This window comes from Equus przewalskii, chromosome 16 (assembly GCF_037783145.1).
Source record: "Equus przewalskii isolate Varuska chromosome 16, EquPr2, whole genome shotgun sequence".
Lineage (NCBI taxonomy): Eukaryota > Metazoa > Chordata > Mammalia > Perissodactyla > Equidae > Equus > Equus przewalskii.
Window position 1 is genome coordinate 25,550,369 of NC_091846.1, and position 27,640 is coordinate 25,578,008.

General features: G+C 38.9%; 2 protein-coding genes across 2 annotated transcripts in view; one reads left to right on the forward strand and one right to left on the reverse strand.

The window, feature by feature from the left end:
• Positions 1-13,231, reverse strand: part of GPALPP1 (GPALPP motifs containing 1) — a 34,681-nt gene extending 21,450 nt beyond the window's left edge. The window contains exons 1-4 of the mRNA XM_008537788.2: positions 13,015-13,231; positions 4,543-4,672; positions 3,372-3,470; positions 453-561 (exon numbers count right to left, since the gene is read on the reverse strand). Of these exons, the coding sequence (XP_008536010.1) occupies positions 453-561; positions 3,372-3,470; positions 4,543-4,672; positions 13,015-13,129 (453 nt within the window). The 5' untranslated portion in view covers positions 13,130-13,231. The remainder of the gene's footprint in view (positions 1-452; positions 562-3,371; positions 3,471-4,542; positions 4,673-13,014) is intronic.
• Positions 13,232-13,246: 15 nt separating this feature from the next.
• NUFIP1 (nuclear FMR1 interacting protein 1) overlaps positions 13,247-27,640 on the forward strand; it is a 41,030-nt gene continuing 26,636 nt past the window's right edge. Inside the window, exons 1-5 of the mRNA XM_008537798.2 lie at positions 13,247-13,737; positions 15,708-15,790; positions 16,916-17,014; positions 17,971-18,033; positions 18,681-18,757. Of these exons, the coding sequence (XP_008536020.1) occupies positions 13,323-13,737; positions 15,708-15,790; positions 16,916-17,014; positions 17,971-18,033; positions 18,681-18,757 (737 nt within the window). The 5' untranslated portion in view covers positions 13,247-13,322. The remainder of the gene's footprint in view (positions 13,738-15,707; positions 15,791-16,915; positions 17,015-17,970; positions 18,034-18,680; positions 18,758-27,640) is intronic.

Below are 27,640 nucleotides of genomic sequence, written 5' to 3' on the forward strand. Positions count from 1 at the left end.
TATTTGACTCAAATCATTTCATCTATTTTTTCATAAAATCACATATCCACCAATGCCTTTGTCATAAACAGGCATCAGAGCTGGATAGAGTTAATTTCAACATAAAGATCATTATTAACAAGTTCCTCAGCTTTCTCTCTTCCAGATCAAATCACAACGACTCCTTAAACTTTCCATCATCTTCTTTTTTCTAGCACTTTATTTAGAGCTTCCCTTCAAGGACGAGAAGCATGAAAAGGTAACACCCTGTCAACATGCAACTGCCTTGTGATTTTTCTAAGAGCATCTCGGATCTATGATAAGCCTTTGATTTCATCTACCGACATTACAACCTTAAATTCATCTGAGCATGACTGCATCTGCCATTACATCTGAGGCAAACGACTGCAGCTAGCACTACATAATGTTTTGAGTTTGTTACATCTTATTCTTTAAACAAAAATTTCCCAAACCTCGGAGTCGAAATATGATGATACTTGTTGTCCTGGATCATCTCTGCCTTTGTCACTTTTCTGTATAGACTTAATAAAACCAGGAGGTAATGCAGGACCTATGATAGGCCTGAAAAATAAAATGCACCTTTATCATTCTCTCTGACTTTAGAAAGCAGTTTCCAAAATAAAAGGTCACACACACACACACACACACAAAGCCAGAAAATAACAAATGTTGAAAACGAGAATTTTATTCAACATATTTTTACTAGATAACCTGGTATTTTTCAACTTAGCATCTTTAAAAAAATCTCATTTTTGCATTTTAACTTTCTGCTTGTTAGTCAATGATTAGCGACAAAACCAGGAATTTTCAACCTGTCAGTGGTGTATACTCACTTCCTAAAAGAACTACGTTAAATAAAAACATTTTTTAAAAAAACAAGTCCTTATTATGGACTAAAGCCTGTGAAGATCTTTTCTACTTTGTACCTTAGCTCTCAGTTTTGAAATTTACTGTCCACTGAAAAATGCCTTAGGGGCATTACAATTATAGTGAGAACCACTTAGGTGTAAATTGAGTTTTAAGGACATATACAGCACATGCATATGCCAGACGCTACAATTTATGGTTCCATGTGCCAAGGTGGTATAAAAATCTAAACACTCCCCTCACTAATAACCCAATAACGATGTGGAAGTGTACAGGAATGAAAAGAGCTCATTTGAGACCCACAGGAAAGGGAAAGGTTGGGGGCTAACCACATTTCAGCCAGTGCCCCTTTCTGTTTCTTCAAAACAGCCCTGGTTGGTATAAGTCACTCCATTTTCAAGGTGAGCAAAATAATGCCCAAGGACAACACAAACTAGTAAATGACACAGCTGGAGTCTGACCCCTGGTCTCCTGGATGAAAAAGTTCATGTTTTTCAAGCTGCCCTGTTGCCACATTCGGAGAGAACTATCATTAGTTCAAAAGGGAGAACTCCCTAAATTCTGCATCTTAAAAAGAGAAGTCTTACTTTGTGTAGGGAAAAATAAAACAGAAAAGACACTTTCCTCTTTCTTTCACAGTTTTAAGTTTCTTCATCCTTTCTTTCATACCAATGTTTTTTCCAGAGAGTCACTGTGCCAGTATTACCAACCAACAGGACACTGCAGGCCTAAGCCCAATTTTCCAAATTGCACTGTGTTCAATTAGAGCCTCTCAGACAGGCTTCCTGGCAGGGGAAAGACAGTACTGAGAGTCAGAAGGCCCAGGTTCCGCTCCTGGCCATTTAACAACCTCTTGTCTTGGTTCATAAAACCTCTTTGAGCCAAAACAATTTTGCATATGAAAAACAGGCAGGTTTGGCATTGTTAGAAAGATCAAATTAGCTATGACTTATAAGCTATAAGGAAGTACTGCATGGGTTTTTTCTGAGTACAATTTTTAGCAGATCTACAAATGCAATTACAGCTCAATTCTCTGGTCTCAGGGAATTTGTGAGGATAAAATTACTGGTACACAAAATCTTAAAATATGGTAAAGGAATATAACCATCGCATGTTATGGCTGTATAAAAAGTTTATGCCTACAATATATGCTACCACCTGTTTACTTCATACATATACTTTATTATTGCCAAAATAGAATTCTCAAGAAAGAAACTGCTATACATCTAACAATGTATTTTCTTGAAAGGAATGTTATATCCCAGCAGTCAGCAAATTTTCTATAAAGAGCCAGATAGGAAATTTTAGGCTTTGAGGGTCAGATTTGGGTCTCTGTTGCATATCTGTCTTTGCTTTTTTAATGACTTTTTTTTTCCTTGTACGGAAGATTCACCCTGAGCTGACAGCTGTTGCCAATCTTCCTCTTTTTTTTTTTTTGGCTTGAGGAAGATTTGACCTGAGCTAACATCTGTGTCAGTCTTCCTCTATTTTGTATGTCGGTTGCCACCTCAGCATGGCCACTGATGAGTGGTGTAGGTCTGTGCCTGGGAACAGAACCCAGGCCGCCGAAGTGGAGCGCACCAAACTTAATCACCAGGCCACAGGGCCGGCCTCCTAATAACCCTTTAAAGATCATTCTTAGCTTGGGGGCCATACAAAAACAGGCAGTAGATTGTCTATCCTTGTTACTTCTAAAAGGACCAAAGTTATATGAAAGTTAGGAGCTGACAAATGTGATTATAAACTCTGAATACAAAATGTATGACAGCCTTTTCTATTTATTCCTGCATATTGGTAAATAGTGTTCTGAATTATAAGCAATTTGGTGTGCAATTTCATACTCAGCATTTAAAAATTTTACAATTCCAAGAAGAAGACAAGAATCAATATTTACCATATGTTCACTCTGTGCTAGGCACCATATAAGATACAGACATGTATGTAATATGTACATAAATATGAACTCTCAATCACTACAACAATTCTGTAAGGTGCATGTTGTTTTCCTGTTTCACAGATGACAAATTTGAGGTTCAGAGAAGTTAGTCAAATTGTCTAAGTTAGCACAAAGGGATTTATTTCTTTTATCAATAAATAACTAAGAAAACGCCTGAATTAGAAGTCAAATACCAGGATTCTAGCCCAAGGTCTACCATTTACTATGTGTGCACCCTTATTTGTTTAAAAAAAAGGGGAAGAAAGATAATGTTCCACACAGCCTACCACAAAACCCTTTGTGAGTACCAAAAAGATGTGGAAGATTTTATAAACTATGAATGTGTCATAAACATGTAAATAATTATTTTTATTATAGGAATTTTTCATTATAATTATTTTTATTTAAATAATTATTTAAAATAGTATTTAAATAATTTTTATTTATATGAATATTGACTGTTATATAAATATATATTAAAAACAATTTCAGACTGTTCTTTAATGAATTAACAGACACTAGTTGAAATACTCAGAAAAGACTGGCCTGAAATACTACACATTATCACCTTGGAGGAGAATCGTCCTGTTTTTTAAATCCAGGAGGAAGGGCTGGTCCAAAAAAGCCTTCATCATCATCATCGTCATCTTCATTTCTGCTCTGTTTTCTGAAAACATGGTAGTATAACTTTATGCACATACGTCAAAATTTCTTTCAGAGAAATTTTAATTTTTAAATGAAGCATTAACTTCAACCAGTTATATAAATACCAAAACAACAAATTAATCTTGCCAAATAAGAAAAAGTGGACACCAGATAGATCTTCTACTAATCTTTTCCTGGAATTCATTTTGGCCTAAAATAGTTAGAGATTGGTTATTTCTTTACAGCAGTAATATATCAATTTTCTATCATTTTATGTGGTGTTGAAGACTCTACTCAATGAAGTTTCAAATAGTCTACTTGCTAGATAATTTTGAGCAAAAAGTTTACGACTTTGGCTTTTAATCTCATTCTTTTTTTTTTTTTTTGAGGAAGATTAGCCCTGAGCTAACACCTGCTGCCAATCCCCCTCTTTTTGCTGAGGAAGACTGGCCCTGGGCTAACATCCGTGCCCATCTTCCTTTACTTTATATATGGGACGCCTGCCACAGCATGGCTTGACAAGCGGTGTGTAGGTCCGCACCTGGGATCCAAACCCATGAACCCCAAGCCGCTGAAGCAGAACGTGTGAACTTAACTGCTGTGCCACCGCACTGGCCCCTAATCTCATTCTTTAAACGAGGCTTAAGTTGCTATTTCTGTCTCATAATCTTTTAAAATGCATCAAAAAAACTTGCTACCCAATAATAAACAAAGGTTTGACATGTTACTTACACGGACCTGTGGCAAGTAAGGCTAGGCTAGAGGGAAATCATTCATTTACTTAAACAAAAAACATATACTGCACAGACAGTTTTTAAAAAGAAATCCTATGGTTTATCTAGAATACTTAGTCACTTTAAGGAAAAATTCTTTTTAGAAGAATTTTATTGAAATTCTAGGTATCTCCACAGCTACATACTACTAGAATAAATTTCTTTGTAAAAGGTACAGTTCATGAGGAAATGCCACAAGAAATGATTTGTTCCTCCACTGTATAAATGCAGATATGATATCCCCTTACTAGCCATCTGTTCCTGCCAGTGTATACTAGGTTTGAAGACTGATTTATTATTCATTTTAAGTAAGTGACTGACCTTGCACTTGGACCAGTGTCCTCTTCTTCCGATTCTTGATTTCCTTCTTCAAAAGAACTACTGTCCTCATCGCTGTCTGACGACTCTGAACTACTGCTTTTATAATTAGGGGGCAGAGCTGGTCCTGCAACTAAAGAAGATTTTGTGTATAATTTTGTCTTTCCAACTCCAGGAAGGCATAAATCTTGTCTGACACAGTATCACTACGAGATGCACAAAAACTTTAATACCCAAACTTATAAATATAACAATAGCATATAATTTCCCTGACATATTACAATTTTTGCATTAGTTGCAATTTTGGTTGGTACAACTGCCAAAACAGTTCCATGGGTTTTTTTCTTACAGACAGCAAATGGTAGACAATATTTACATCACAGTGCTAACCAAACAATGAAATTGCCACTCCGTAATCTAATATATAAAAAATGAAAATTATCCATTTTGGTTTCTAAGAACAACTACTTTAAAAAATATCTTTACTGGCATCATCATACTTCTCAGTTTTCTTTTCAAGATGATTGCTCAAGCAGAAACAAACTTAGAGTGACTCTAAGTTTTACTGCTTACTAGTAGAGATAAAGAGAAGAGAATGAGGCTGCGCTGGGATGGAGATGCTGCGAAGGAGCGGGGCAAGGGTCTTCTGGGCCCACACATCAGAGTGACTTGCTCTAACTTCATGTCTCAGCAAAATTACAGGTTATTGCATGAGGTCTCTGCATGATGTCAGGATGTCACATAGACACAACTATCTATGTTGGTACTGAGCAGTAATGCTAAAATTCTACTGCCATAGTTTCCAAGCCTGGATGTTTATCAGAATTGGCAAAATACTTTTTAAAAAGAGATTCCTGGGGTCAGCCCCATGGCCGAGTGGTTAAGTTCGTGTGCTCTGCTGCAGGTGGCCCAGTGTTTCATCGGTTTGAATCCTGGACGCGGACATGGCACTGCTTATCGGCGTCCCACATGCCACGATTAGAAGGACCCACAATTAAGAATATACAACTATGTACTGGGGGGCTTTGGGGAGAAAAAGGAAAAAAAAAAAAGGGGATTCCTGGGCCCTTTCCCCAGAGATTCTGACTCAGTTGGCCTAGAGGAGGGCCTGGAAATACAATCTTGCAAAGTACTTCCCAGGGATGCTATTCATTCACTATTAATAATAACAAAAACTTAAAAATAATAAAAGAAAAATAACATGTCAAGTCTAATGTGCTATGCACTGTTTTAAGAGATTTATATGCATTAACCTATTTAATTCTGACAACAACCATATTAGGGAAGTATTATTATTTCTATCTCACAGATGAAGAAACAGATGCAGAGAGAATGTATCTTGCCCAACTTCACACAACTAAATAGTGAGATATGAACCCCAGAGTCTGATTTCAGAGCCTATACCCTTAACCACTATACTAGACAACATTCAACTGAGTCAGCATACATGCATCCAACAGATACTTATTGAATAAATACTTCTAGAGAAACAACATAAAAAAGAAACAAATGAAGAAGGTGACTGTGAATACGTGGGAAGGTAATTTTAAAGACAGAGGTCAGGAGCATGGCAGTGCTATTCTCTAACACGGGCAAGACTAGAAGGAAAGCAGGTTTGGGGGAGGAGTCAAGAGCTTGGTTTTCTCATCTTAAGTTTAACATGCACATTAAAAAAGTCAGTGGTACCATCCGTGGTACTTGGGTATAGCAGTATAAAGCTCAGGAGAGAAGCTAAGGCCAGTTTCAGAACCACGGGTCTATTTCTGAAATTTTTTCTGATCCCCCCATGTTGTATTACTAAAGAGCAAGTGCTTCATACACATTAAAAATTCAAACTTTTATCTTAAAAAATTTGATACATTTTAAAATATTTTTCTATACATCATTACATGAAGGAAGGAATTTTAGAAAATAAATGCTGAACTTGTAATACAGCACACCTAGAAAAGAACAATCAAGCAGCAAAAAGAGGGAACCATTAAGAACTAAGGGGTAGGATTCACATCTCCAAGTGCTCTTTAAGATTGAAGAATAGTTATGTCTTAATATAACTTATTAGAATAAGTTATGTCTTAGTATGTAAGTATACCCCAACCACAAATGGAGACTATATTTGACTTCTGACTCTAATGAATAATGTCTTTACTGAGTTCTAGTTTATCTCTTTATGTACTACTAATTCCTAGAGACAGCACCTTTTAGAACACAGCAAGAAGGGGAGGACACCACCTTCCACGAATATCCCTTTCTTCAAAATTCTAGGGGTCACAGCTTTAACACGAAGGAACCTGGGGGACTGCATTTCACTCTCATAGTGACTGACTCTGCCCATCTCCCTCTTGATTCTAAATATTAAAAAGAGAAGATTTTTTTCTTTTTTGCTTCTTTCTTTTCTTATTTGTGGGTGCTATCAATGTAATTTGTCAATTTGACACCACTGGCTAATTTTCAATTGGTTTGGATTAAGAAGAGATTTTATTATTCTTTTATATAGTTCAAGTGATTAAAAGGCTAAATGTTCTAAATACGTGCTGTCCTTGGTATTACAACTAATAGGTAAATTCGTCTTGAATTTTTAAAGAAACAAGTGGGATATAAGTTTAAAAAAGAGAATAAACAGATGAAGATAAAACTCATCCAAGAAGAACATAGGGCCTTATTTTTTTTAATGATCACAGGAAAAATAATGTAACAAAGTGGCATTCAGAACATAGAATTATTTACTTTCCATTTGGTTTGTGTCAAAAGAAATAACTAGTACATAATACTACAGGACACTAAGAGATGGTAACATAAAAAAGAGAAGAATTTGAAAGTATAAGTTAGTATAAGCCACATTACAGACTTTCTAATAAAATTAAGGACATGCCTGGCTTCACTTTTTTATAGGTATTCTTCTTCACAACTATATAAATTGTGTCAAAAAATTAGTTTAGGCACTTGTAACAAACTATTCCATCTCTCTCCTAAAGCAGTGATGCTATACTATCATTATTACTCCTGCTGTGATAGTAATTTTTTCAAATAGATGATAAATTCCACGAGAATAGGGGTTATGCCTTCTAGTTCATTATTTTTCCCTTGTCATATCTATCACACAGAATTATGCATACAAAAAATACACTCAATATAGCACATAAAATCTCATTATAGATCAGGAATTGATTTTGATGAACGGAAACACTCACCTTGGACCCCAATTAAATGAAATGTTATTCCCCCAACAGCAATTTCATTCTTCTCATTAGTAGACTTATACTACAAAAAAATTGTACTCTATCATGTTTTGAATTTCAACAATAAAAATTTATGAAAATTTGTTTTCTCTTGTTATATAACATACTTCCATAATAATCTTGACTTTGCCTATTAACCTGCACAGTCTAAAATATTTATTACTGGTCCTTTACAGGCAAAGCTTGCTGACCCCATGACAGGATTAAGTCATGGAAATATTTATAAGTAGCACCCAACCCAGTCTTTTGCAGGGGGTAGGCAGTACCGTCAGAGAATGTGTCCTAGAAAAAGGGATGTTTGGTCTGGGGCTAAAGGACAAGACTGAGGTAGCTGGGCAAAGTGGGTGGGGACTTGAGGGAGAGTAGTCCAGGCTGAGAGAAAAGTGTCTGCCAAGAACTCAAAAGCCTCGAAGCCTAGCTAATTTAGAAAACAGAAATGTGTTCAGGGTGGCTGGAACCAAGACAGGACAGAAGGCAGCATTAAGGTAAATGTTGCTGTGAGGTTAAGGAAGGTCAGGACTAAAGGGTGCCTTGAATTTAGCAAAAAGGTGCTGAGAAATAAGCGGCAGGTGGTCTCCGTTTATTCCCACAGTGAAATTGGTGACTGGCAAGCACAGAAGCCAGGATCTAGTGGGTTAAGGAAAAAATGGGGAGGATCCAGAGAAAAAGAAGATTACCGATAGGGGGATGTGGACTAGAGGCTTCATAAAGGCGGGAAAGACTTGAATGTTTTGGCTAAATGCTAAGGGCAAGGAGCCCCGAGGACAAGTAAAGGAAATGATTCAGAGTAGAAATGGAAGGATTAGCCTTAGAAGAAGGCAGTACACCTCTCCTATGGTAACCAAAGGGAAGACAAAAAAGCTGGGCACACATTCAGGAAATTTTTCATGCACAGCGACAGAACATTGAGGAAGTTCTCTTAAGATGGTATCTACCTTTCCAGTGAAGTAGAGGAAGAGAGAGTCTAAGAAAGAAAGAGAAGGTTTTAACAAGCCATGGTGGACAACGGGGAAGAGAGCTGCATGGGGAAACCTCTGAGGATTGCGGAGCAGAGCTGAGGACCCAATTAGGGATGTGATAAAATATAAAGTTCACAGCTTTCTAAAATACAGTATTTTCTTCTTAACCAAGGTATTCTTAAAATAATTTTTCTTTTTTTGTTAACTTAGGGTCATTATTCTAAGAATCACATAATGTGTATCTTTAGACAATTAGAAATTTGAGGCATCGGGGAGAACAATGTTATTTAAATTTTTTGACTTTGGAAATGAGACTCTGAATTCAAGTTTCTTAAAACTAGATGCACAGGCCAATAAGCACATGAAAAGATGCTCAAAATCACTCATCATTAGGGAAATATAAATTGAAACCACAGTGAGATATCATTTTGCACCCCTTAAAATGGCTATTATAAAAAAAGAAAACAGGAGGCAACAAGTGTTGGTGAGGATGTAGAGAAATTGGAACTCTTGTGCATTGCTAGTAGGAATGTAAAATGGTGCAGCCACTATGGAAAACAGTATGGCGACTCCTCAAAAAATTAAACACAGAACAACCATATGCTCTAGAATTCTACTTCTGGGAATATATCCAAAAGAATTAAAAGCAGGGACTCAAATAAGCTATTTGTATACCCATGTGCATAGCAGCATTATTCACAGTAGCCAAAAGGTGGAAGCAATCCATATGTGCATCAACAGATGAATGGATAAACAAAATGTGGTCTATATGGTCTATACATATGTGGAATATTATCCAGCCTTAAAAAGGAAATTGTGACACACGCTACAACATAGATGAAACTTAAAGATATTACGCTAAACGAAATAAGCCAGACACAAAAGGATAAATATTGTATGATTCCATTTGTATGTGGGACCTAGAGTAGTCAAAATCATAGAGACAGAAAGTAGAATGGCGGTAACCAGGGGCTGGGGGAAGGAGAGTGTGGGGACTTATTGTTTAACGGGTATAGCGTTTCAGTCTTGCAAGAGGAAAAGAGTCCTCGAGATGGAGAGTGGTGATGGTGGCACAACACTGTGAATGTACTTAATGATGAATTATACACTTAAACATGATTAAGTGAACATATTTTCTTCGATTTGACTGGAAATGTATAATTTAGCATGACAGCAATGCTTGCTATCTTGTGTTAATGAGAAATTCTGGGCAACCATTTTAGACATTTCAAAATTAAAATATACTAGAAAAACACTAAAAAAAAATGGTTAAGATGGTAAATGTCACATTATGTATATTTTACCAGAATGAGAAAGAAAAAAACGAGATGCACATATATGGTCACCTGATTTATAAGGCAAGTGATATTGCAGTACAGTGAAGAAGGAAAGGTGACGCATCAATTGGATATCCATATGGGAAAAAAATAAATCTTCACCCCTACCTCACACCATACACAAAAATCAATTCCAGATGAACTTCAAATGTGAAAGCTGAAAGCATAAGGCTTCTGAAGAAAACATAGGAGAACAACTCTGTAGCTTTGGAGTAGGCAAAGATTACTTAAATGGAATACAGAAAGCTCTACCCATTAAAGAAAAAACTTAAAAATCAGAATATTTTAAAATTAAAAACTTCTCTTCATCAAAACATGCTAACGAGAGAGTGAAAAGGCAACCCATAGAATTAGAAAAGATACTTGCAATACACATTTCTGAAAAATGCCTTGTATCCAGACTATAAAAAGAATTCTACAAATCAGTAGGAAAAGACAGACAACTCAGTGGAAAAATGAGCAAAAGACTTGGACATGACACACATCCAAATGGCCACAAAAATGTATGAAAAGATAATCAACTTCATTCGTTGCCAGGGAAAGGCAAATGAAAACTACCATGAGACAGTGCTGCAAACCACCAGATTAGAAAGACAGGGAAAACTAAGTATTAGTGAGAACATGGAATGACAGGAATTCTCATACATGCTGGTGGGGGTGTAAATTGGTACTACTTTGGAAACTGGCAGTATCTACTAAAGCTGAACATATGCATATCCAACGATCCAACAATTTCAAAAGAAATGTAACATGTGTTCACCGAAAGACATGTACTAGGATGCATAGCAGCACTTTTTTACCTGCCAAAAAAGGGAAAATACTCAAAAGTCCATCAATAGTAAAATGGATAAACTGCAGAACATTCACACAATGGACTACTCGATAGCAATGACAATAAACAATCTATAATCATATCAACAATTCAGCAACATGACGAATCTCACAAAATGTTATGCCAAAATACGAAGCCAATTACAAAAGAGTTCATGTTGTGTTTTTCCACTTACATAAAGCACAAAAGCATGCAAAACTAATCTATGAGATGATAAGTTAGAATCACGGTTATCCTTTGGTTGAAGGAGGGATAGGGAGGCAAGTAGTGACTGGAAGATGACACAAGGGAAACTTCTATGGTGTGATATAGTGAATTTCAAGGATACTGGTACTGATAAACTTCTTAAAAGTCCAAACAGAAGAATAATGAGATAAAAAATGATATCTCAAGATTTTTTGGCAACTGCTTTAGGATAAGCCATCTAGAAGGTTATGAGAAGAATGGAATTATAGTAGGGGGGGACTATGTTTTAAAAATGACATGCTATGTGCAAGATCTTGTGCTTGATGAAGAGGTAAAGTCATTCAACAAATGTCTACCAAGGATCTTTTATGTGCCAGGTGGGCTGGGGTAAAACTTGGTCAAGGTACAGGGTGATGCACATGTGTACACAGTGTTAAGTGCTGAGGGTGGCAGTGGGGAGAGAATGATGCCACAAAACAAATAAAGGAGAGTGAACAGAGGAAGGAGTACCTGAAGTAAATGCAAGCAGAATGATGGAAGCAAATCATAATAGAACTATCTATTAGGGAGTTGGTGTATGCTTACCTGCAAATCCTGCCTTGGTTTAAAATCAGGTAATATGGTGAACCCAAAACAACATACACCTAGGAACCCAACTAAAAAACTTAGTTAACCCCACTTTTCTTCAACTTCAGTTGAACAGAACTTTTGCCGCTAAAATAAAAGCCTGACTTTTTGTTGGTGGTGGTGGTGGTGAGGAAGATTGGCCCTGAGCAAATATCTGCTGCCAATCTTCGTCTTTTGCTTGAGGAAGATTGTTGCTGAGCTAACATCTGCGCCAAGCTTCCTTTTTTCTGTACATGGGACGCCACCGCAGCATGGCTTGATGAGTGGCGTGTAGGTCTGTGCCTGGGATCTGAACCCGCCAACCCTGGGCCACCAAAGCAGAGGGCCGGAAGTCGACCACTACGCCACTGGGCAGGCCTCCAGAAACCTGACTTTTTATCTGCTATAACGAGATGAGATCTGGAAAGAAATCTCTAGGCGGAAACATCACCTAGGGATTTTCAAAGAACGCAAATTAGATTCAGAAATGGGAGAGTTACTCTTCCAGCTCTACTCTCTTCCAACGTTAGCGTCAGTCCCAGTCTCTAAATTAGAACAAACATTAAAGGAGACAGATGGGCTTGGAGGAGTCTGAGAAGCATTTATTTGGCAAACACGAAGTGTTAAGGCCAGAGGACCATAACGCAATGATGAAGACGTATATGTCGACAAGTTATTCAAAAACTTGAAGAATGGGGTAGGAGTTCCTCAGGTGTCAAGAAGTGCAGAGTCAGACCAGAAGGAGCCTGGATAATTGAGCAACTACGCAGAAACTCAGATTGGTTTGAGCACTGGGCTGTGTGTCATATGCAGTGACAGAATGAAAGGGTAGGTCGGGGGCTGGAGAGTAGGGCATCTTCTCCAAGAGCCAAGGGCATTGTACGTCAGAAGGCAAGTTGCCACAAAGGTTAGGAGCACGGGCTTCGTTCTAACTCTGCTCCACCACTTACTAGCTGTGCGCTCGGGGCCAGAGCTTGGGCCTCACTGTCCCCACTTGTAACACAAAAGTAATCATCTTCACCGTATACAATTGCTAGGGGGATTAAACGACGGTGTCATCGATCGTTTAGCACAGCATCCAGCCCATTAAGCGCTAAATGGGACTACATCATCATTATGATTACCAGGCCCAAACTCTTTTCTGAAGCCCCAGGGCCTGCTCTCCACTGCTACGGTTTGGAAAAGAAAGTTAGCTCGGTCGGGGCCGCGCCCATTACCCGCTCCTTCGGCCTCCCAGACCTCAGACCTGTCTCAAAAGCAAGGCCGGGCCAGAGCACGGGTGGGCGGGCCTGGCGGTCAGGGACCGCGCCGCCGCTTACCCGGGCTCGGGTCCCGTTCCTCGTCCTCCGTTGTCCCGCGGGCCTTGAAGCCGGGTGGCAGCGCGGGCCCGATCAGATCCCTCGCCATCCGCGGTGGCAGGCACTGATCACGCATACACGTCTATCCACGCAGAGTCAAGTCTACCCAGAACGCAGCCTGTGATCTGCCGCAAATGGGGAAGTTTTTCCGGCGGCGACCAATGACATAGAAGCCTGTGGTTGGCTGAGACGTGTAATTCGCGATAACGGAAGTGACGCCTAAGGCTGGTTCCACACTCGCACGCTGAGTTTCCTAGCTGGCGGGCGGCATGGCTGAGCAGTCTAGTGGTTTCGTGACTCCCTCGGGGTGGTTTCCAGCCCCCGAGCTGACTCCCACGTTGGGTCCGCTGGGCGACACTGCCCCACTGCCGAACAACTGGGTGGCCTGGGCAATGCTGCCGCCGCCACCCCCACCGCCTGCGTCGTCGCCCTCCGCAGCCGGACCAGAGCCTTCCTCCACGGCGCAGCCCCCTAGGGAGGCCCAGGTTCTCCCCGAGGCGCCTCCCCCCTTCGACACCCAGATTCTTCCCGGGGCGCAGCCCCCCTTTGACGCCAAGTTCCCCCTTGATTCTCAGCCTCAGCTCAACGGCCAGCCTTCCTGGAATTTCCAGGCTTCGACATCGTGGTACTGGGGACAGCCTTCTGGTATTTTTCCTCGGCATCAGGAGTCCCCCAACGCTCCGGGTAGGCTGTTACTCCTCTCAGGATCACTCTTTTACCTTCCTTCTCCTCTTCTTCCTGGCTCGTTTCTCTCTCCACTTCTGATTCTGCTCTGCACTTTAACAGTTTGGTCACTAAGTCTCATCATTTGTCCGACAGGAGTGCTTTCCCTGCCTGTTCATTCAGTTTAGCAGCTATGTGTTGAATTCCAGCTGTGTAGCAGGAACTGGGAATAGAGCAGTGAGTAAAATATACAAAAATCCTAATTTTTATGGAACTTAACATTTGATGTAGGAAGACAGGCACTAAACAATAAAGCGGTGTGGAGAAGAAGGCATGAGTGCTAACGAGAGAGAGAGAGCAAAGAAGAATGATAGGTAGTGCAGTTTAAATGTCAGTGTCAGAGGCCTTAAGGCCTGAGCTATAGGTAAGAGTGGAAGCCAGTGTGGCTAGAGAAGACTGAGCCTGGGGTAGAATTGCGGGAGATTGGAGAAGAGGGCAGACCTGTTAGGGCCTTGTAGACCAGGGAAGCTTGACTTTTACTGTTGTGAGATGAGTAGTGCAGGGGAGTGACATGATTTGACTTATGGGATTAATGTGGCTACCGATGGGAATTAACCGAAAGGGAGAGGAGTGAGGAAACTATTGTAATTATCCAAGTGAAGGATATTGGGGAATTGGACCAGGGTGAAGCTCAGGAGGTGATGAGAGGTAATCAGATTGTAGACATGTTTTGAAGACAGAGTAGGGCCAACATGATTTGCTGAAGGGTCAGGTGTGGGGTGTGAGATAAAGAGGAGAGATAAGGCTAATTTAAAGTTTTTTGCCAAACAACCGGAAGGATGTAAATGAAGCAGATTTGGAAAGAAGACCAGGAATGAGTTTGGAATATGTTTGTGTCAAGTAGAGATACTGAATAGGCTGTTAGCTATTGGTTTGTACTTTCAGGGGAGATTTGTGGCTGGAGCTGTCAGTTTGGGTGTCAGGATTTAGATCATATTTAAAGTCATGAAATTGTTCACTTAAAACCATTCTCCAAGTCTGTGTACGATTCAGTTTACATTGAATCCAAATCAGTGTTTACTGTGTACCAAATGCTGGGAATATGAATGTGCCTAAGACAGTCCTAAGTCAGGTGAGGTGGGTTCATAAATATTAATCACACTTCAGTGTGACTGGTAATAGAGGCATATAAAAGGTGATTTCAGAGCGCTGAGGAAGTTGGGAAAAACTCTTTGAAGAAGTGTCTTGGGAGAGGTTTAGAATTTGGGAAGAGGTGCTTTTTAGGTAGAGGCAAAGAGGTTGTCAGTACAAGGTGAGTTCTGACGATGGCAGTGTTCTGGTGTGACTGAAGCAGAGTATGTGGAGGGAATGGAGGAAGTGGGGGGTGAGGAAATAAACTGGGATCTCATAGAAGGACTCTAGGAAGCCATTTGCAGATTTTTGAGCAAGCTTGTGATGGTTGGAGGATGGTTTTTGTGGTGTCAGTGTGCAGGGTGTGTTGGAAGAGAGGGCTTAGGAACTGGAAGACATTTGGAGAGGCTGCCACGGTAATCTAGGAGAAAGATCAGGGGCTTTGAGATTCAAAGTTGGGTCATGGCACTAAGAAAGGAAGAGAATTAGAAAATGTATTTCACAGAGTTCTGTCTTCCTGGTGTAAAATTGATGCTGAAAGAGCTGTATTAGGGATTTTACAGCTTGCATTTCTAATGTTTGAAATAACTGCAGGGAATTTCATCAGGTTAGCTTGTCCATTCCTTTACTTAGATGCTTATAGCATCTATTGGATGTGTAATCTTACCAATGGATATTAATTTGAAACATTTATTTAGCAGACTAATCTTAATCTTTGATAATTTGTTTGAACTACTATTCTTCCTAGAAGGAGTAGTTTAGCACTGTTATCACTCAAGTAATTGTGACATGTTATAGCAAATAAAATTTTAAATAATTGTATAGTTGCAAACATTTATGGATCTCTTTTTGTTTTTTAGTTAAACATTCTTATTTTCCACAAAAATATGACTCAAAGTTCGCTGACTTCAACTTCCCTCCCACGAGAAAACCAAAAAGAAAGGTATTTTTAAAGATGTTTTTGAATGTGACACTTTGGTCCCTACATCACTGTTTCATGCTTTGTGTTTCTATCGTAACTGCCTCAGTGTTTTGCATCTGTTGTTGACACAGCAGAGCCTTGCTATAACAGAATCTTTAAGGATCTTAGCTGTAAGTAAAAACTTGAAGCAGAATCTTTTTGAGAAATAAGTGGAGAAATTGTAAATAAAGAAAACATTGAATTCATTTCAATATAGTATCAGGAGTAAATAGGGAATTATGATTACAGATAAATGTAAATGCAATGAAACCTTGATGAAATAGAAATATGTATATATTACTTGCAGATTGGGAGCAGAGGGATGGAATAACACGTCTTTTTATTTTCTTGAATGAGGAACAACTCTTGGTGATGCTTCAGAAACCAGATCTTAAAATAGGCTTCCTTTATTCTGATGTAGCTTAAAAATCTGGTCTTTCAGATTTTAAGGGGTATAAATAATGTCATTAGTTTAGAATGAGTTGAGTAAGGTCTACAGCATAAAATTAGTATTGTTCATTTTGGCATGAAAACTAGGGCTAACGTTAACAAAATATTGAGTAAGTGTAATATGTTTATTAACAGTCCCAACATTAAACAATTGACCATTTCCTATATAGTCTATCATTGTAATAATCTTTTTTTGTTTTATGTTTAAGCATAAAGATAGAAAATTGAGAAGAAAAAAATAGCTTATCTTTATATAAATGATTCTTTTTTTCTCCTTCTCTGGTTTTAAAAAAATATGTGATAAAGTTGTTTTTCCTAAACGATGAAATGCTGTTTTTACCCTGAATATTTATTTTTAGATCATCTTGACATAGGCAGTACTAAGTCTTATTTGGATTACCAATTTGGAATGTACTCACAGTTTACATTGGGTCTACTCAGATTTAAAAATTTTTGTCATGCCTGGTTTTTCCTAACACATCTCCTAAAAATAAAAGAAAACAGAATCATCCCTTCATTAGAAATGTATTCAGAAGTTTCTCCCACAAATAGGGGTTATGTGAAAAATCGAAGTATGCATTACTAGAAGGATAGTTATATTTTTATTGTTGATTAAAGATTTTTCCCTGAAAGCCTATCATCTCTTTTTGTTTGCAGAAAAGAAAGGAACCAGTTTTTCACTATTTTTGTGATACCTGTGATCGTGGTTTTAAAAATCAAGAGAAGTATGATAAACACATGTCTGAACATACAAAAGTAGGTTTTCTTGGTTGTCCTGAAATTTATTTAGCAAAATGGGTATATTTGGTAGAAATCCTGAGCTTTTTTCAGTAAAAGTTTATTGTTTTCGTAGAAATGTTGTTTTATAACTTGACTTGAGACAGTGGCCCTGGGATTTGCAGTTTGATGGGGAGCCCATTGCTTCAGGAGGATGTAAAGTGGGAGCACAGAGGAAGGGAGGTCTGGCAGCTGTTGTGTGTGTGCGCCTCCTCTGCTTTGTGAGAGGGCTGGGCACTCCCTCAGTTGCTCTGTACACCTTTCTGAGTTTGTTTCCCTTTAAGGCTGCCTTTGACCATTTAGCTACACTGTGAAACTTGCCATGTCCTATTGCCCTCTAAGGATCTGGACCTTATTAAGTATTTCATAAAAAATTTTAACCAGGGGACCAGCCTGGTGGTGTAGTGGTTAAGTTTGTGTGCACCACTTTGGTGGCCTAGGGTTCGTGGGTTTGGATCTCAGGTGCAGACGTACACACCTCTTGTCAAGTCATGCTGTAGCAGCATCCCACATACAAAGTAAGGAAGATTGGCACAGTTTTAGCTCAGCGACAATCTTCCTCACTAAAAAGAAAAGAAAAATTTTTAACGAGAATGTTCTTAATTTGGAAAGATTCTCTTTCAGTTTATAGGAATGCCCTTCAGCTTAGGAATTAAGAACATTTTACAACATTGCTGATGTCAAGCACTCCCTCAAGTGGAAGAGTAAATGATACATATTAGTTTACTATATACTTTGAGAATGTCATTCCTTTTTAAATGGAACTCTGTTTTAGAGTGATCTTTGTTAGGCTGTTGACACAAGTATGCAGTGATAACACCGTATAGATGAGATAACTATGTAATATGACTGGAATATGTCCATATGTGTGGTAGTAGGGGAAATTTAATAGGGAAAACATTTCATAGTCATTTTTTTTTTTTTAATTCTCACAGTGCCCTGAAGTAGATTGCTCTTTTAGTGCTCATGAGAAGATTGTCCAATTCCATTGGAGAAATGTAAGTCCATGTGGTTTTTTAACACATATTCTTTTTATTTCATTGATCTGTCATCTTCACAGCTCTTCATTTACATAGCCTAATAATAAGTAACATTCATGGAGTAGTTTGTACTTCTTAAGGTGTTTTTACATCTATTAAATCAATTTTATCCTCACAAACCATTATGTAAAGTAGATAAATATTGGCTCTATTTAATGGATAAAAAAATGGTTTGCCCAGGGCCTCAGAACTGATTGTTGCACTTGAGTTTCTTAACTCCAAATTCTGTGCTTGTTTTACTACGCCATGCTACTTCAAATTGTTTTGCTTATTCATTATGTCTTTAGCTGCCTCCCTCAATTTTGGTTGGTAGGTCATTTAATGTCAATTTTATTTAGTGTCAATTGGAGACCTGGGTAATATATTTACTTTGTAACTAAAATTAATTATTAACAGCACTAATCTAAATACATGAAAAATTCTTCCTTTTTCTTTAAAGGAAAAGTGGTCGTAAGGATGGATAAAACCTGCTTAGTTAGTTTTAAAACGGTCTCTGCTAGTAAATTTAATGTTGGGTACAGCGTCTCCATTATCCACCATAATACTTGAAATTTAGTCAAAGCATACAGTATACTTCCTGATGATCAGCAGGCTTTTTCCCCTAGATGCATGCTCCTGGTATGAAGAAGATCAAGTTAGACACTCCGGAGGAGATTGCAAGATGGAGGGAAGAAAGGAGAAAGTGAGTAAGGAGTTCAGAACTATGAAATAACTTTCTTTTACTGTGATAAGGCTGAGTGCTTCAAAGTTATGACCATTCTGGCCCTAATGAATAATTTAAAAAAGGAAATTTGGTCTTTTGTGATATTGCAAATATTCAACTGAAAATGATTAGTTCTAATTTGTTTTTCTTCAGAATTGGTATATAGTGACTTTGAGAATATTGTTACTTGATGTATGATAAACATACAATTTTGTTAGCATATTTTTGATTTATTGAATTCCCTTATAATGTTAGTACTAGGAAACAGGACTGTAGACTATAATATATGAGGCTGTTGTTGAATGTAGTTTTTGGGGAGGTAATACTTTACAATGTTTATTCTTTTGATTACTTTAAAAAAATTTGTTGAATAACTGCAGTATGCTAGGCAGAGGGAGTACAGTAGTAACAAGATAGACACGTGCTGTCCTTAACTATAAAAAGACCAGGAATTCTTCCCTGTAATTAAAATATAAGAAATTTGAGCCTTACCATGTGACTTGTGGCTTTCTACTTAATAGGGAAGAAAGTTTAGGAGATGTCTAGCGAGAGTATACTTATGAAGAATCCCACTAGGACTCTCTCTCATTGTCTTCTCAGGAAGGACTAGGATACCTCACCCTGAAGCAGAAGACCAAGGCAGAACTATTAGGATGGTCAGGTGCACTTTTAAGTCAAATACTGTTTTTCTGGAATTAAAAAATGAGGAGAGCCTGACATAGATTTGATAGGAAGAGTTATCCTCAGAGGTCAGGAAAGATAGTTAAAACTCTTTTGACCAGCAGGTTAAATTTGTACTTCATTCCACTTAGGTTAAGTCTTCAGTTTAAATCCACTTGGGTATGTAGCCATGCCAGATGTTACACTTTATGTGAAAACGTTAGTGACTGCCCTTTAAAGCTTTAGAGGTAAATCTGAGGAAAATCAGTATAAACATAAAGATTTAGACTGAGAACAAATAAAGTTCAGTAATGTGTACATAAATACCAGTTATTAATACCACGTGCAGAGTTGGATGGGGGTGAAGGGACAGTCAGAGGAATTTAATTCTTAACCAAGTAGAGTCCAGCCCGTCAACGCGGACTCAGTGGATTTCAGAGAATATCAGGAGCATCTTTGGCTAACAAATGAAAGCATCTGGGCTACCAGGAATAGGCTACACTGGAATGCCTTTTTCTCTTGGTCCCCTGGTGGAATCTCCTCTTATCTTGTGAGACCTGTCTTAAATGTCACCTGATTGGTCACTCTCTTCTTACTCTTCATTTCCTCTGTCTCAGTGCTGCGAGAGTGCCAGTCTGTAACAAGATAAGGAACTTGTACCAGAGTGTAAATCTTAACGTTACTTCCTTCATTGAAAATGTCTTGCTAAGAAAAAAAAGTCAGCTGAACTAAATATTTTGCTTAGTGATGTAGTTGATTTATACTCTGGCATAAGTGTCAGTTGGCTGCCAGTTGGTGGACCAACCTACCCTAAAGCGTTATTCACTACCTTTTTTGTGAATATGTAGCTTAGTAATACGACCACAATAGCATTTGCTGCTTTATGTTATAACTGGCCTTAGTCTTAGACATCTTTGATTCTGCTGCACTTTGAACAGTGCCTGGAATTTAGTATGTGGAGAATAAGTATTTGCTGACTGAATTACTGTTAAATGGTGCAGTGTGGGAAGGTGGTCCAGTCTTGGCATTGATAAGGGAGCCTTAGCCAATTGCGTGGTCAAACTTAGAAGTCAGTGGAGTTGGGACCATGGAGTGCTTTGACTTAGTGAAGAATTCGGAAGCATTGCCTATGAAGCTCCTCCCCTCTCTAGGTGGCTGCTTTACACAGACAATTTTTTCTCCTCATGACTTCACTCCCTAAGTACCTGGGTTTTTGTTTCACTTCTTTTTTTAATCTGTTGGCTGTATCTTTTTCTTCTTATTTTGCACAGAGGAATAATCAGACAAAAATACTTAATTCCACTTCCTGTCTGATACTTTGTTTTCAAAGAGCTGATGATGATGGTATTGAAGATTATATCCTGCTAGATGGGATGGAAGCAGCCTAACTGCTAAGACACTAGGTTTTTCCCCCTGCTACTTGGCCCTGACTTTGATCAGTTAGAAGTTAGTGCAGCTTACTCGTGCCAGGACGGTGTTTACTAGTCAGCAATAATTTAGAGCAATTAAGAAGTTAACTAGGGGCCGGCCCCATGGCCGAGTGGTAAGTTTGCATGCTCCGCTTCAGTGGCCCAGGGCTTTGCTGGTTCGGATCCTGGGTGTGGACATGGCACCACGTGGCAAGCCATGCTGTGGCAGGCATCCCACGTATAAAGGAGAGGAAGATGGGCACGGATGTTAGCTCAGGGCCAGTCTTCCTCAGAAAAAAGAGGAGGATTGGCAGATGTTAGCTCAGGGCTAATCTTCCTCGAAAAGAAAAAAAAAGTTTTAGGGGGCTGGGCACAAAGGGTGAAGGGGTGCACCTACAACATGGCTGACAAACAATGTACAACTGAAATTTCACAAGGTTGTAAACTATCATAATCTTAATAAAAAGTAAAAAAAAAAAAAAAGGCAGTTGTGGGGACAGAGAGAACTAGGTGGATACAGAACATTTGGGAGATAAAAATGGGCCCCAGTGGTGATTGAACAATTGTGAGGTTGGGGAGGAAAGAGGTTTTGAGGAGCCTTCCCAGCTCCTGGTATGAGTACCTCTGTGAAAGGTGGTGCTGTTACTGAGGTAGGGAATGCTGAAAGGGGACCAGGTTTAGGGGAGGTGATTTTGGACATCGTTGAGTGTGAGGAGATTGAGACATCTTTTTGAAGATGCTGCATAGGCATTGGGACTCAGATCAGACTGGGCTGGAGACAGATATTTTTAAATCCTGAAACCATGAATGTAGAAGACCTTCACCACAGAGAGAAGGTAGAGAAAAAGAGAAGATAGCCTAACAGAGAGTAAAAACCAACCAGACTGCCGACTGAGAGCCCGCGAGGTAGAAGAAAACTGAGAATATGACATGTCATGGAAGAGGGGAGAATTTCAAGAAGGAAGATGTGATTAGCAGTGCGGATTGCTGTGGAAAGGTCAAATAACACAAGAACAAATGTGACTGATTTTGTGATACGTGGGGCCTCCTTGCTGCGCAGTCCGGATGATTGCTCTTGCGCCCTTCTCCTCTGAGTTTCCTGCCCTCTGTCTGCAGTTCTAGCAGGTGATTGTAAACCAGACCGGGTGCGGTTGCCTTCGCCACCGTGCCCGTGGCATATTAGATGCTCCAATGGAAGTGTGTATACTTTGAATTCCGCTGACTTTATAAGATTCATAACTTATAATAAGAGTTCACTTAGCACCTTTTTGCCTTCAACTTGCCAGTGTCCTTCACTTCCATGCAGTTTTAGCCACTTATTTTCATGGCCACACTCTGGATCTTATATTTGGGACTTTCTGCCCGGGAAATCTTAAAGTTGGGCACACTCCTCTCTGACCATGACCTCCATTCCGTCCAGCTCTCACTGTCACCTCTCCCTGGTCTTGGACTAGTTGAGGCCTCCCACCCCTTAACCCTTTTACCCTCTTTTTCTCTCATCCCCCTTCTTTCTTTACTTCCCTACCCAGGTTAAATCACTTCAATCACTCTCAGTATCTCAGCTGCCTTGTCCCATCGCCTTTCATGGCACCCACCTGGCAAAATCTCAGCTCTGGCTCAGTTGTCAAGTGTCGTATAAGAACCACACCGTTGAAGTGTACTCTGGAAGTGAATCCTCAGCCGTGCTGTCGCACTTAAGGAACTGTCCTGACCAATGAGAAAGTCAGGCTTTAATGAGAAGGTTAGGTTATTTTCTTTATATTTGTTCTTTTGTTGTGCAAAGTTGCATGTTCAGTATGCATATATTTCTTAGTTATATAGGTGACGATGTAGAATAAAATTTAAAAATAAAGTTGTTAATCTGATTTTGTTTTAGCCAGCTAAAATGCCGTGGAAACAGGGCTCCTTAGAACTGGCAGTCAGGATTCTGTAATGTGGGTTTAACATGACTTTTCTGATTATTCCCACGTTACTTGCTTATAGGAGCTCTTTGTCCCAGACGCACTTGTTATTTATCATGTCCCAAGTCGGTTTTTTTACCTTTCAACTTCAGTTTTGCTCATGCTGCTGTTTCTAGAAAATCTTATCTTTTCCATCTTGGAAGTTCTGCTCATTGCTTTAGTGTAGCTGAAATCCTGCTGCTTTGGGGATATTTTTCCTCATCTGCCTAGAGGAACGTCTTGTCCTTCTTTGAGTATAGTATCCCCTCTGCCTCTTTTGCATTAGATACTCCTTATTGTGGTCCTATTGATTAACTTCTTTGCATATGTGTCTTTTTTTAAAAAAAATGAATTACAAGCTTTAGAAATATATGGTAGAAAAAGCATGGTAAACCATGGTAGAAAACCATGTAGAAAACATGGTAGAAACGATGTATTTCGTGGCTATTTATATCCTCTGGTGCCATAGGTATAAAGGATGCTTATACATGTTGACATATGTAAATGGAGCTTGAAAATATTTGTATTATAGGTATAATTCTATTTTGGTACATAAAAGTAAGTAGAGGAATCTTGCTGAGACTCATATTTTTAATTCATGCTTTAAACTATACCTTTGTCATTTTAAAAGAAATTGGGCAGAAATGTGTTGATCTGATTAGTAACTGTAGTTGGCAATCAGTAATGTAACTAATAGTACTTAATAGTACTTAAACTGCTGTGGTTTTGAACATTAAATTCTCACCACATGGGACAGACCATCACCGAGATAAACTAAATTGATCTATATTTGGATGCATTGCTTCCTAAAGTACTTTCCCCATATGAATGTGAACTATGCCCCCTTGTGGTTTTGTGCAACAAGTGCTTTAAGGGAAAAAGCTCCACTGGCTAGAGAAACTTAAGGAACATTAACATTTGAAGATGCAAACTAGCTTAGGTAGCATGTGTTGATATAAAGTCCCTGGCAGAAAACCAGTTTGATTTTCTAATGTTAGCAAGAAATCTCAGCGATCTTTAAATTTGTGTTAACGTACATTATATCTTTGAATAACTTCTTGACAATTGTTTAGCTTGAAAATTAGAGGTAAACATTCAGTATTTGAGGCAAAGATTTTATTATATATGGCCAAGGTCACTGAAAACAGATGGGGGTAGGCTGTTGCCTTTAAGACTCCCACTCTTATCCTATGAGACATAGGATAAATGTACATGAGGTGCCTGTGAGACCATACGCAGCTAAAGCATTAACTTTCACCATGTGGGGATGATAATGTTGAGTTAAGGGGTACTTGGAGTCTTTGGAATGCAGGGCCATCAGTTCATTTTGTGAGGCTTTTTCTAAGAGGTGTAGGGCGCCCCCTCCCCATGTCTTTTAAGGTATATTATACAGTCAGTGAAATTCGCCCTTTTTGTAGTGCATTGTTCTGACAAACATACATAGTTGTGTAATCACCACCACAATCAAGATATAGAACAGTATTCTCTCACCTCAGAAAATTCCCTTGCATCCTTTGTGGTCACCCTTGTCCCCTGCCGCTAGCTCCTGGCAACCGCTGATCTGTTTTCTGTTCTTATATTTGTGCCTTTGCAGAATATCATATAAATGGCGTCATAGAGTACGTGGCTTTTTGAGTCTGACTCTTTCACTCAGCATAGTGCATTTGAGATTCGCTTATGTTGTTGACGTGGCAGTAGTTCATTCCTTTCTATTGCTGTTACTCTGTTCCATTATATGGGTGTACCACAGTTTGTTTATCCATTTCCCAGTTAAGGGGCATTTGGGATGTTTCCGGTATTTGGCGATTATGAATAAAGCCTTCGTGAACGGTGATGTACAGGCTTTTGTTTGGAACGTGGGTTTTTATTTGACTTGGGTAAATACTGGGGAATGGGATTGGTTGGTCATATGGTAAGCATATGTTTAACTTTACAAGAAACTGCGAAACCTTTTACGAGGTGAGTTTTTAAATCAAGATGTGCCTTGTTGGGCATGGAGAGCGTTCAGATTAAAGAGGACAGCTAGGGTACAGTAGTACTTGAATCAGTTAGGATCCTGCTACAGTAAATGGAACAGCACCCTCACTCTGTGGCTTAGCACAAAGAGGTCTGTTCTTTCCCGAGTAGAAAAAAGTACAGGGCTACTCCTGCTGCTCAACAGTACCATTAGGCACAGGCTCTCTCCTATTGCTCCTTAGTAGGTGGTTTTCATCTTCGTGTCTACCAGGAGCTTCCTGTGTATCCAAATATTAATCCCACATTCTAGGCAGGAAGAAGAGAAAAAGGCTAAAGGCACGCATTGCCGAGTTTGCCCTTTCCATTAGAAAAATAATAGCTTTGTCTTTAGCCCCAGCCAGGAAGCTTCGTGTAGCTCTCTCTAGCTAGAAGTGGATGCCTTGGCCGCCTTTGGTGACAGCAGTCGATAGAGCATTCCCAAACAAAATTGTTAAGGAGGAAAGGAGGGCAGGCAGGCAGCAGTGTTGGCCTCAGTGCTTGGTGGCAAAGTTTAAAGCTTGTTCAATTTCAAAACTCTAAGTGATACTTGAAAGCAACTCTATCCTTCTGAATAAAGGATGGACTTGAGCAAGTGTTTAATGTGCTGATGGGTGATTCTTTTCATGCAGAATAAGTGAGGGCAGAGGGGAGAGAGTCTAGCTCTAGCATCTAGACTGTAGGCTGTAGGTATGACGCTGACAGTGGACAGAAATGCCTTGAAAGAGGAATGGGCAAAATCTATGGCGTGGATAAGTGAGGTTACAGATTTGTGAAATTTAGAGATGCTTAAAGAGAATGAGGAAATTGGGTGAGGATGACAATTTTGGATGAAGTTTATTTGTACCTTGATGTTACCTTGTTAATAAAGTGTTCTGAAATTATCTTTTAGTGCTTGCTGAATTCATCTGAGCTTCTTCCATATCTTCTTTCTCAAGATCTTGCTCTTGAACATATTCATACATTATTTCTATAAGTGTATTTTATTAATAAAAAGTATGGGAAACATTTCTTTTGGCACATTTGATAGATTTCTCAAAAATAGGCTAACATCCTCCCCACTAGCAGTTTTTAAAAAATGTGTTATGAAAATATTTTTACTTTCTAAATTTCTGTCATTCTCAATTTTTTTTTAAATGTCACTGAACTCCTAAAAAGAGTAAACTTCACATTGCTATGGCAGAATAGTTCTTATGTCTTCATTTTTGTCTTTCTTGTGAGAGCTACATTCTTTCTGTGGAAACTACTGTATTCTTTGACATGCAGGAAAGATAAAGTCTTTGTACAATCACTGTTCGAAGACCTTGTAAAAGATTTTGATGGAGTAAGAGTTTTAGAGCTGAGGGAAAACATTAAAGATTTGCTTGATGTATTGCTCCTTAATCTTTAAAGAAAGTACATCTTTGCCTTTATTCCTTCATTATTTTTTTCAGATGTCAAACTCAGAGGTGCCCACTGTGTTTAATTAGAAACTTAAAGGCTTTCTACTAATAACCTGCAAAAAAAATGATTATTTCTTAAGTCCTGACCTATGAGGTACAAATGCTATAATTTGGCATTAGGGAAAATGAGTGGTAGAGGTTTGTTTCCAAAAACCTCAATTTTGGGAACAATTAAAACATTTTATATTACCTTGGGAGTCCACTAGGTGGAGTAGTTTTGTGATATTTATTACAATAGTTCCTGTGGCTCTGAGGAAATCCTTTTAAGTTGTGTCCCCAGTTCTTTCAGAATTCCAACAGACGGGGTCTGCTCTTAAAGAATGCTGTATCTTTTTGAAGTTCAGAAAGACTTTGAAAGAAAAATACAGTAGTATGCCTTGTGTTGAAGCAGTTGCAGTTCAGTGCAAGTAAAGAAGGATTGTGTTTTATAGAGATTGGCTAAGGGGAAAAGTCAATTAAATGGGTGGTGATTTGAGCATAAGGAAGGAGTTAAAGAGTATAATGTAACCAGAATGATATGTGCTAAGATCATGGTTGGCACTTTTGCTCATTTATTGACTCTAGTGCTTAAGAATTGTCACTGGAGGTTTAAGGCTTAGGCAAGGGGAAGGCAAAGAGGAGGTAAGAAATGAAAGAGGGAGAAGAGAGAAAGAAAAAGGGCATATGATTCTAGGGCCAGTTCCTCTTGAGGTATTGGGGAAAGATGGAAGTACAGGGAGAAAAGTGATTTTAGCAGATGAAAATAGAGAAACCAACTATGAAAATATCACTTGTCACAGTCTTTATAACTTCCTTACATCCATTCTCTAACAGGAGATATTGAACTAAGTTTTATCTGTTTGTAATTGTGCAATGTTAGACAGTTTGTGGGTTTTGTCCAACAGTCTTTGGATTTGTTATGTCCAGTGTACTTTAGGAACCTGAACTCTGTCCTTTCTCGAAGCTCCCAACTTTTCCCTGTTCTTGTGTCTCGGTATTGTGTTGCTGGAGGGGCCTCTTGATTGTCGATGTCTTTGTAACTAGGTCTTGTGTTTCTGGGATTCCTTTTTTGGGATAATTTGTTTTCTAGTACCCTTGTTTTTCTTAGTTTTTAGTCTCTAAGTTCTGTGTAAATGAGAATGGTATAAATTTTGGAAGAGGATTTTACTAATTTAAGCACTGAAAAATAGAATCTTATAGCTTTAGAAAGGGTATTGAAAGATCTCTTACCTTTAGGAAACTGATACTTCAGTCTGCCAGAAAGAGAAAGTGAGTTGTTTTAAAAGACTTCCACCGAAGGAGTTTCCACAACATCTTTGATGTCTCGTTTAAGGAATTCTTTCTTATATCTCACCTAAAACCCACTTGCTATAACAAACGTTTACATTCTTTACCATCAAGAAGCACTGACGTAGCGCCTGCTTGCTTGCACATGGTATG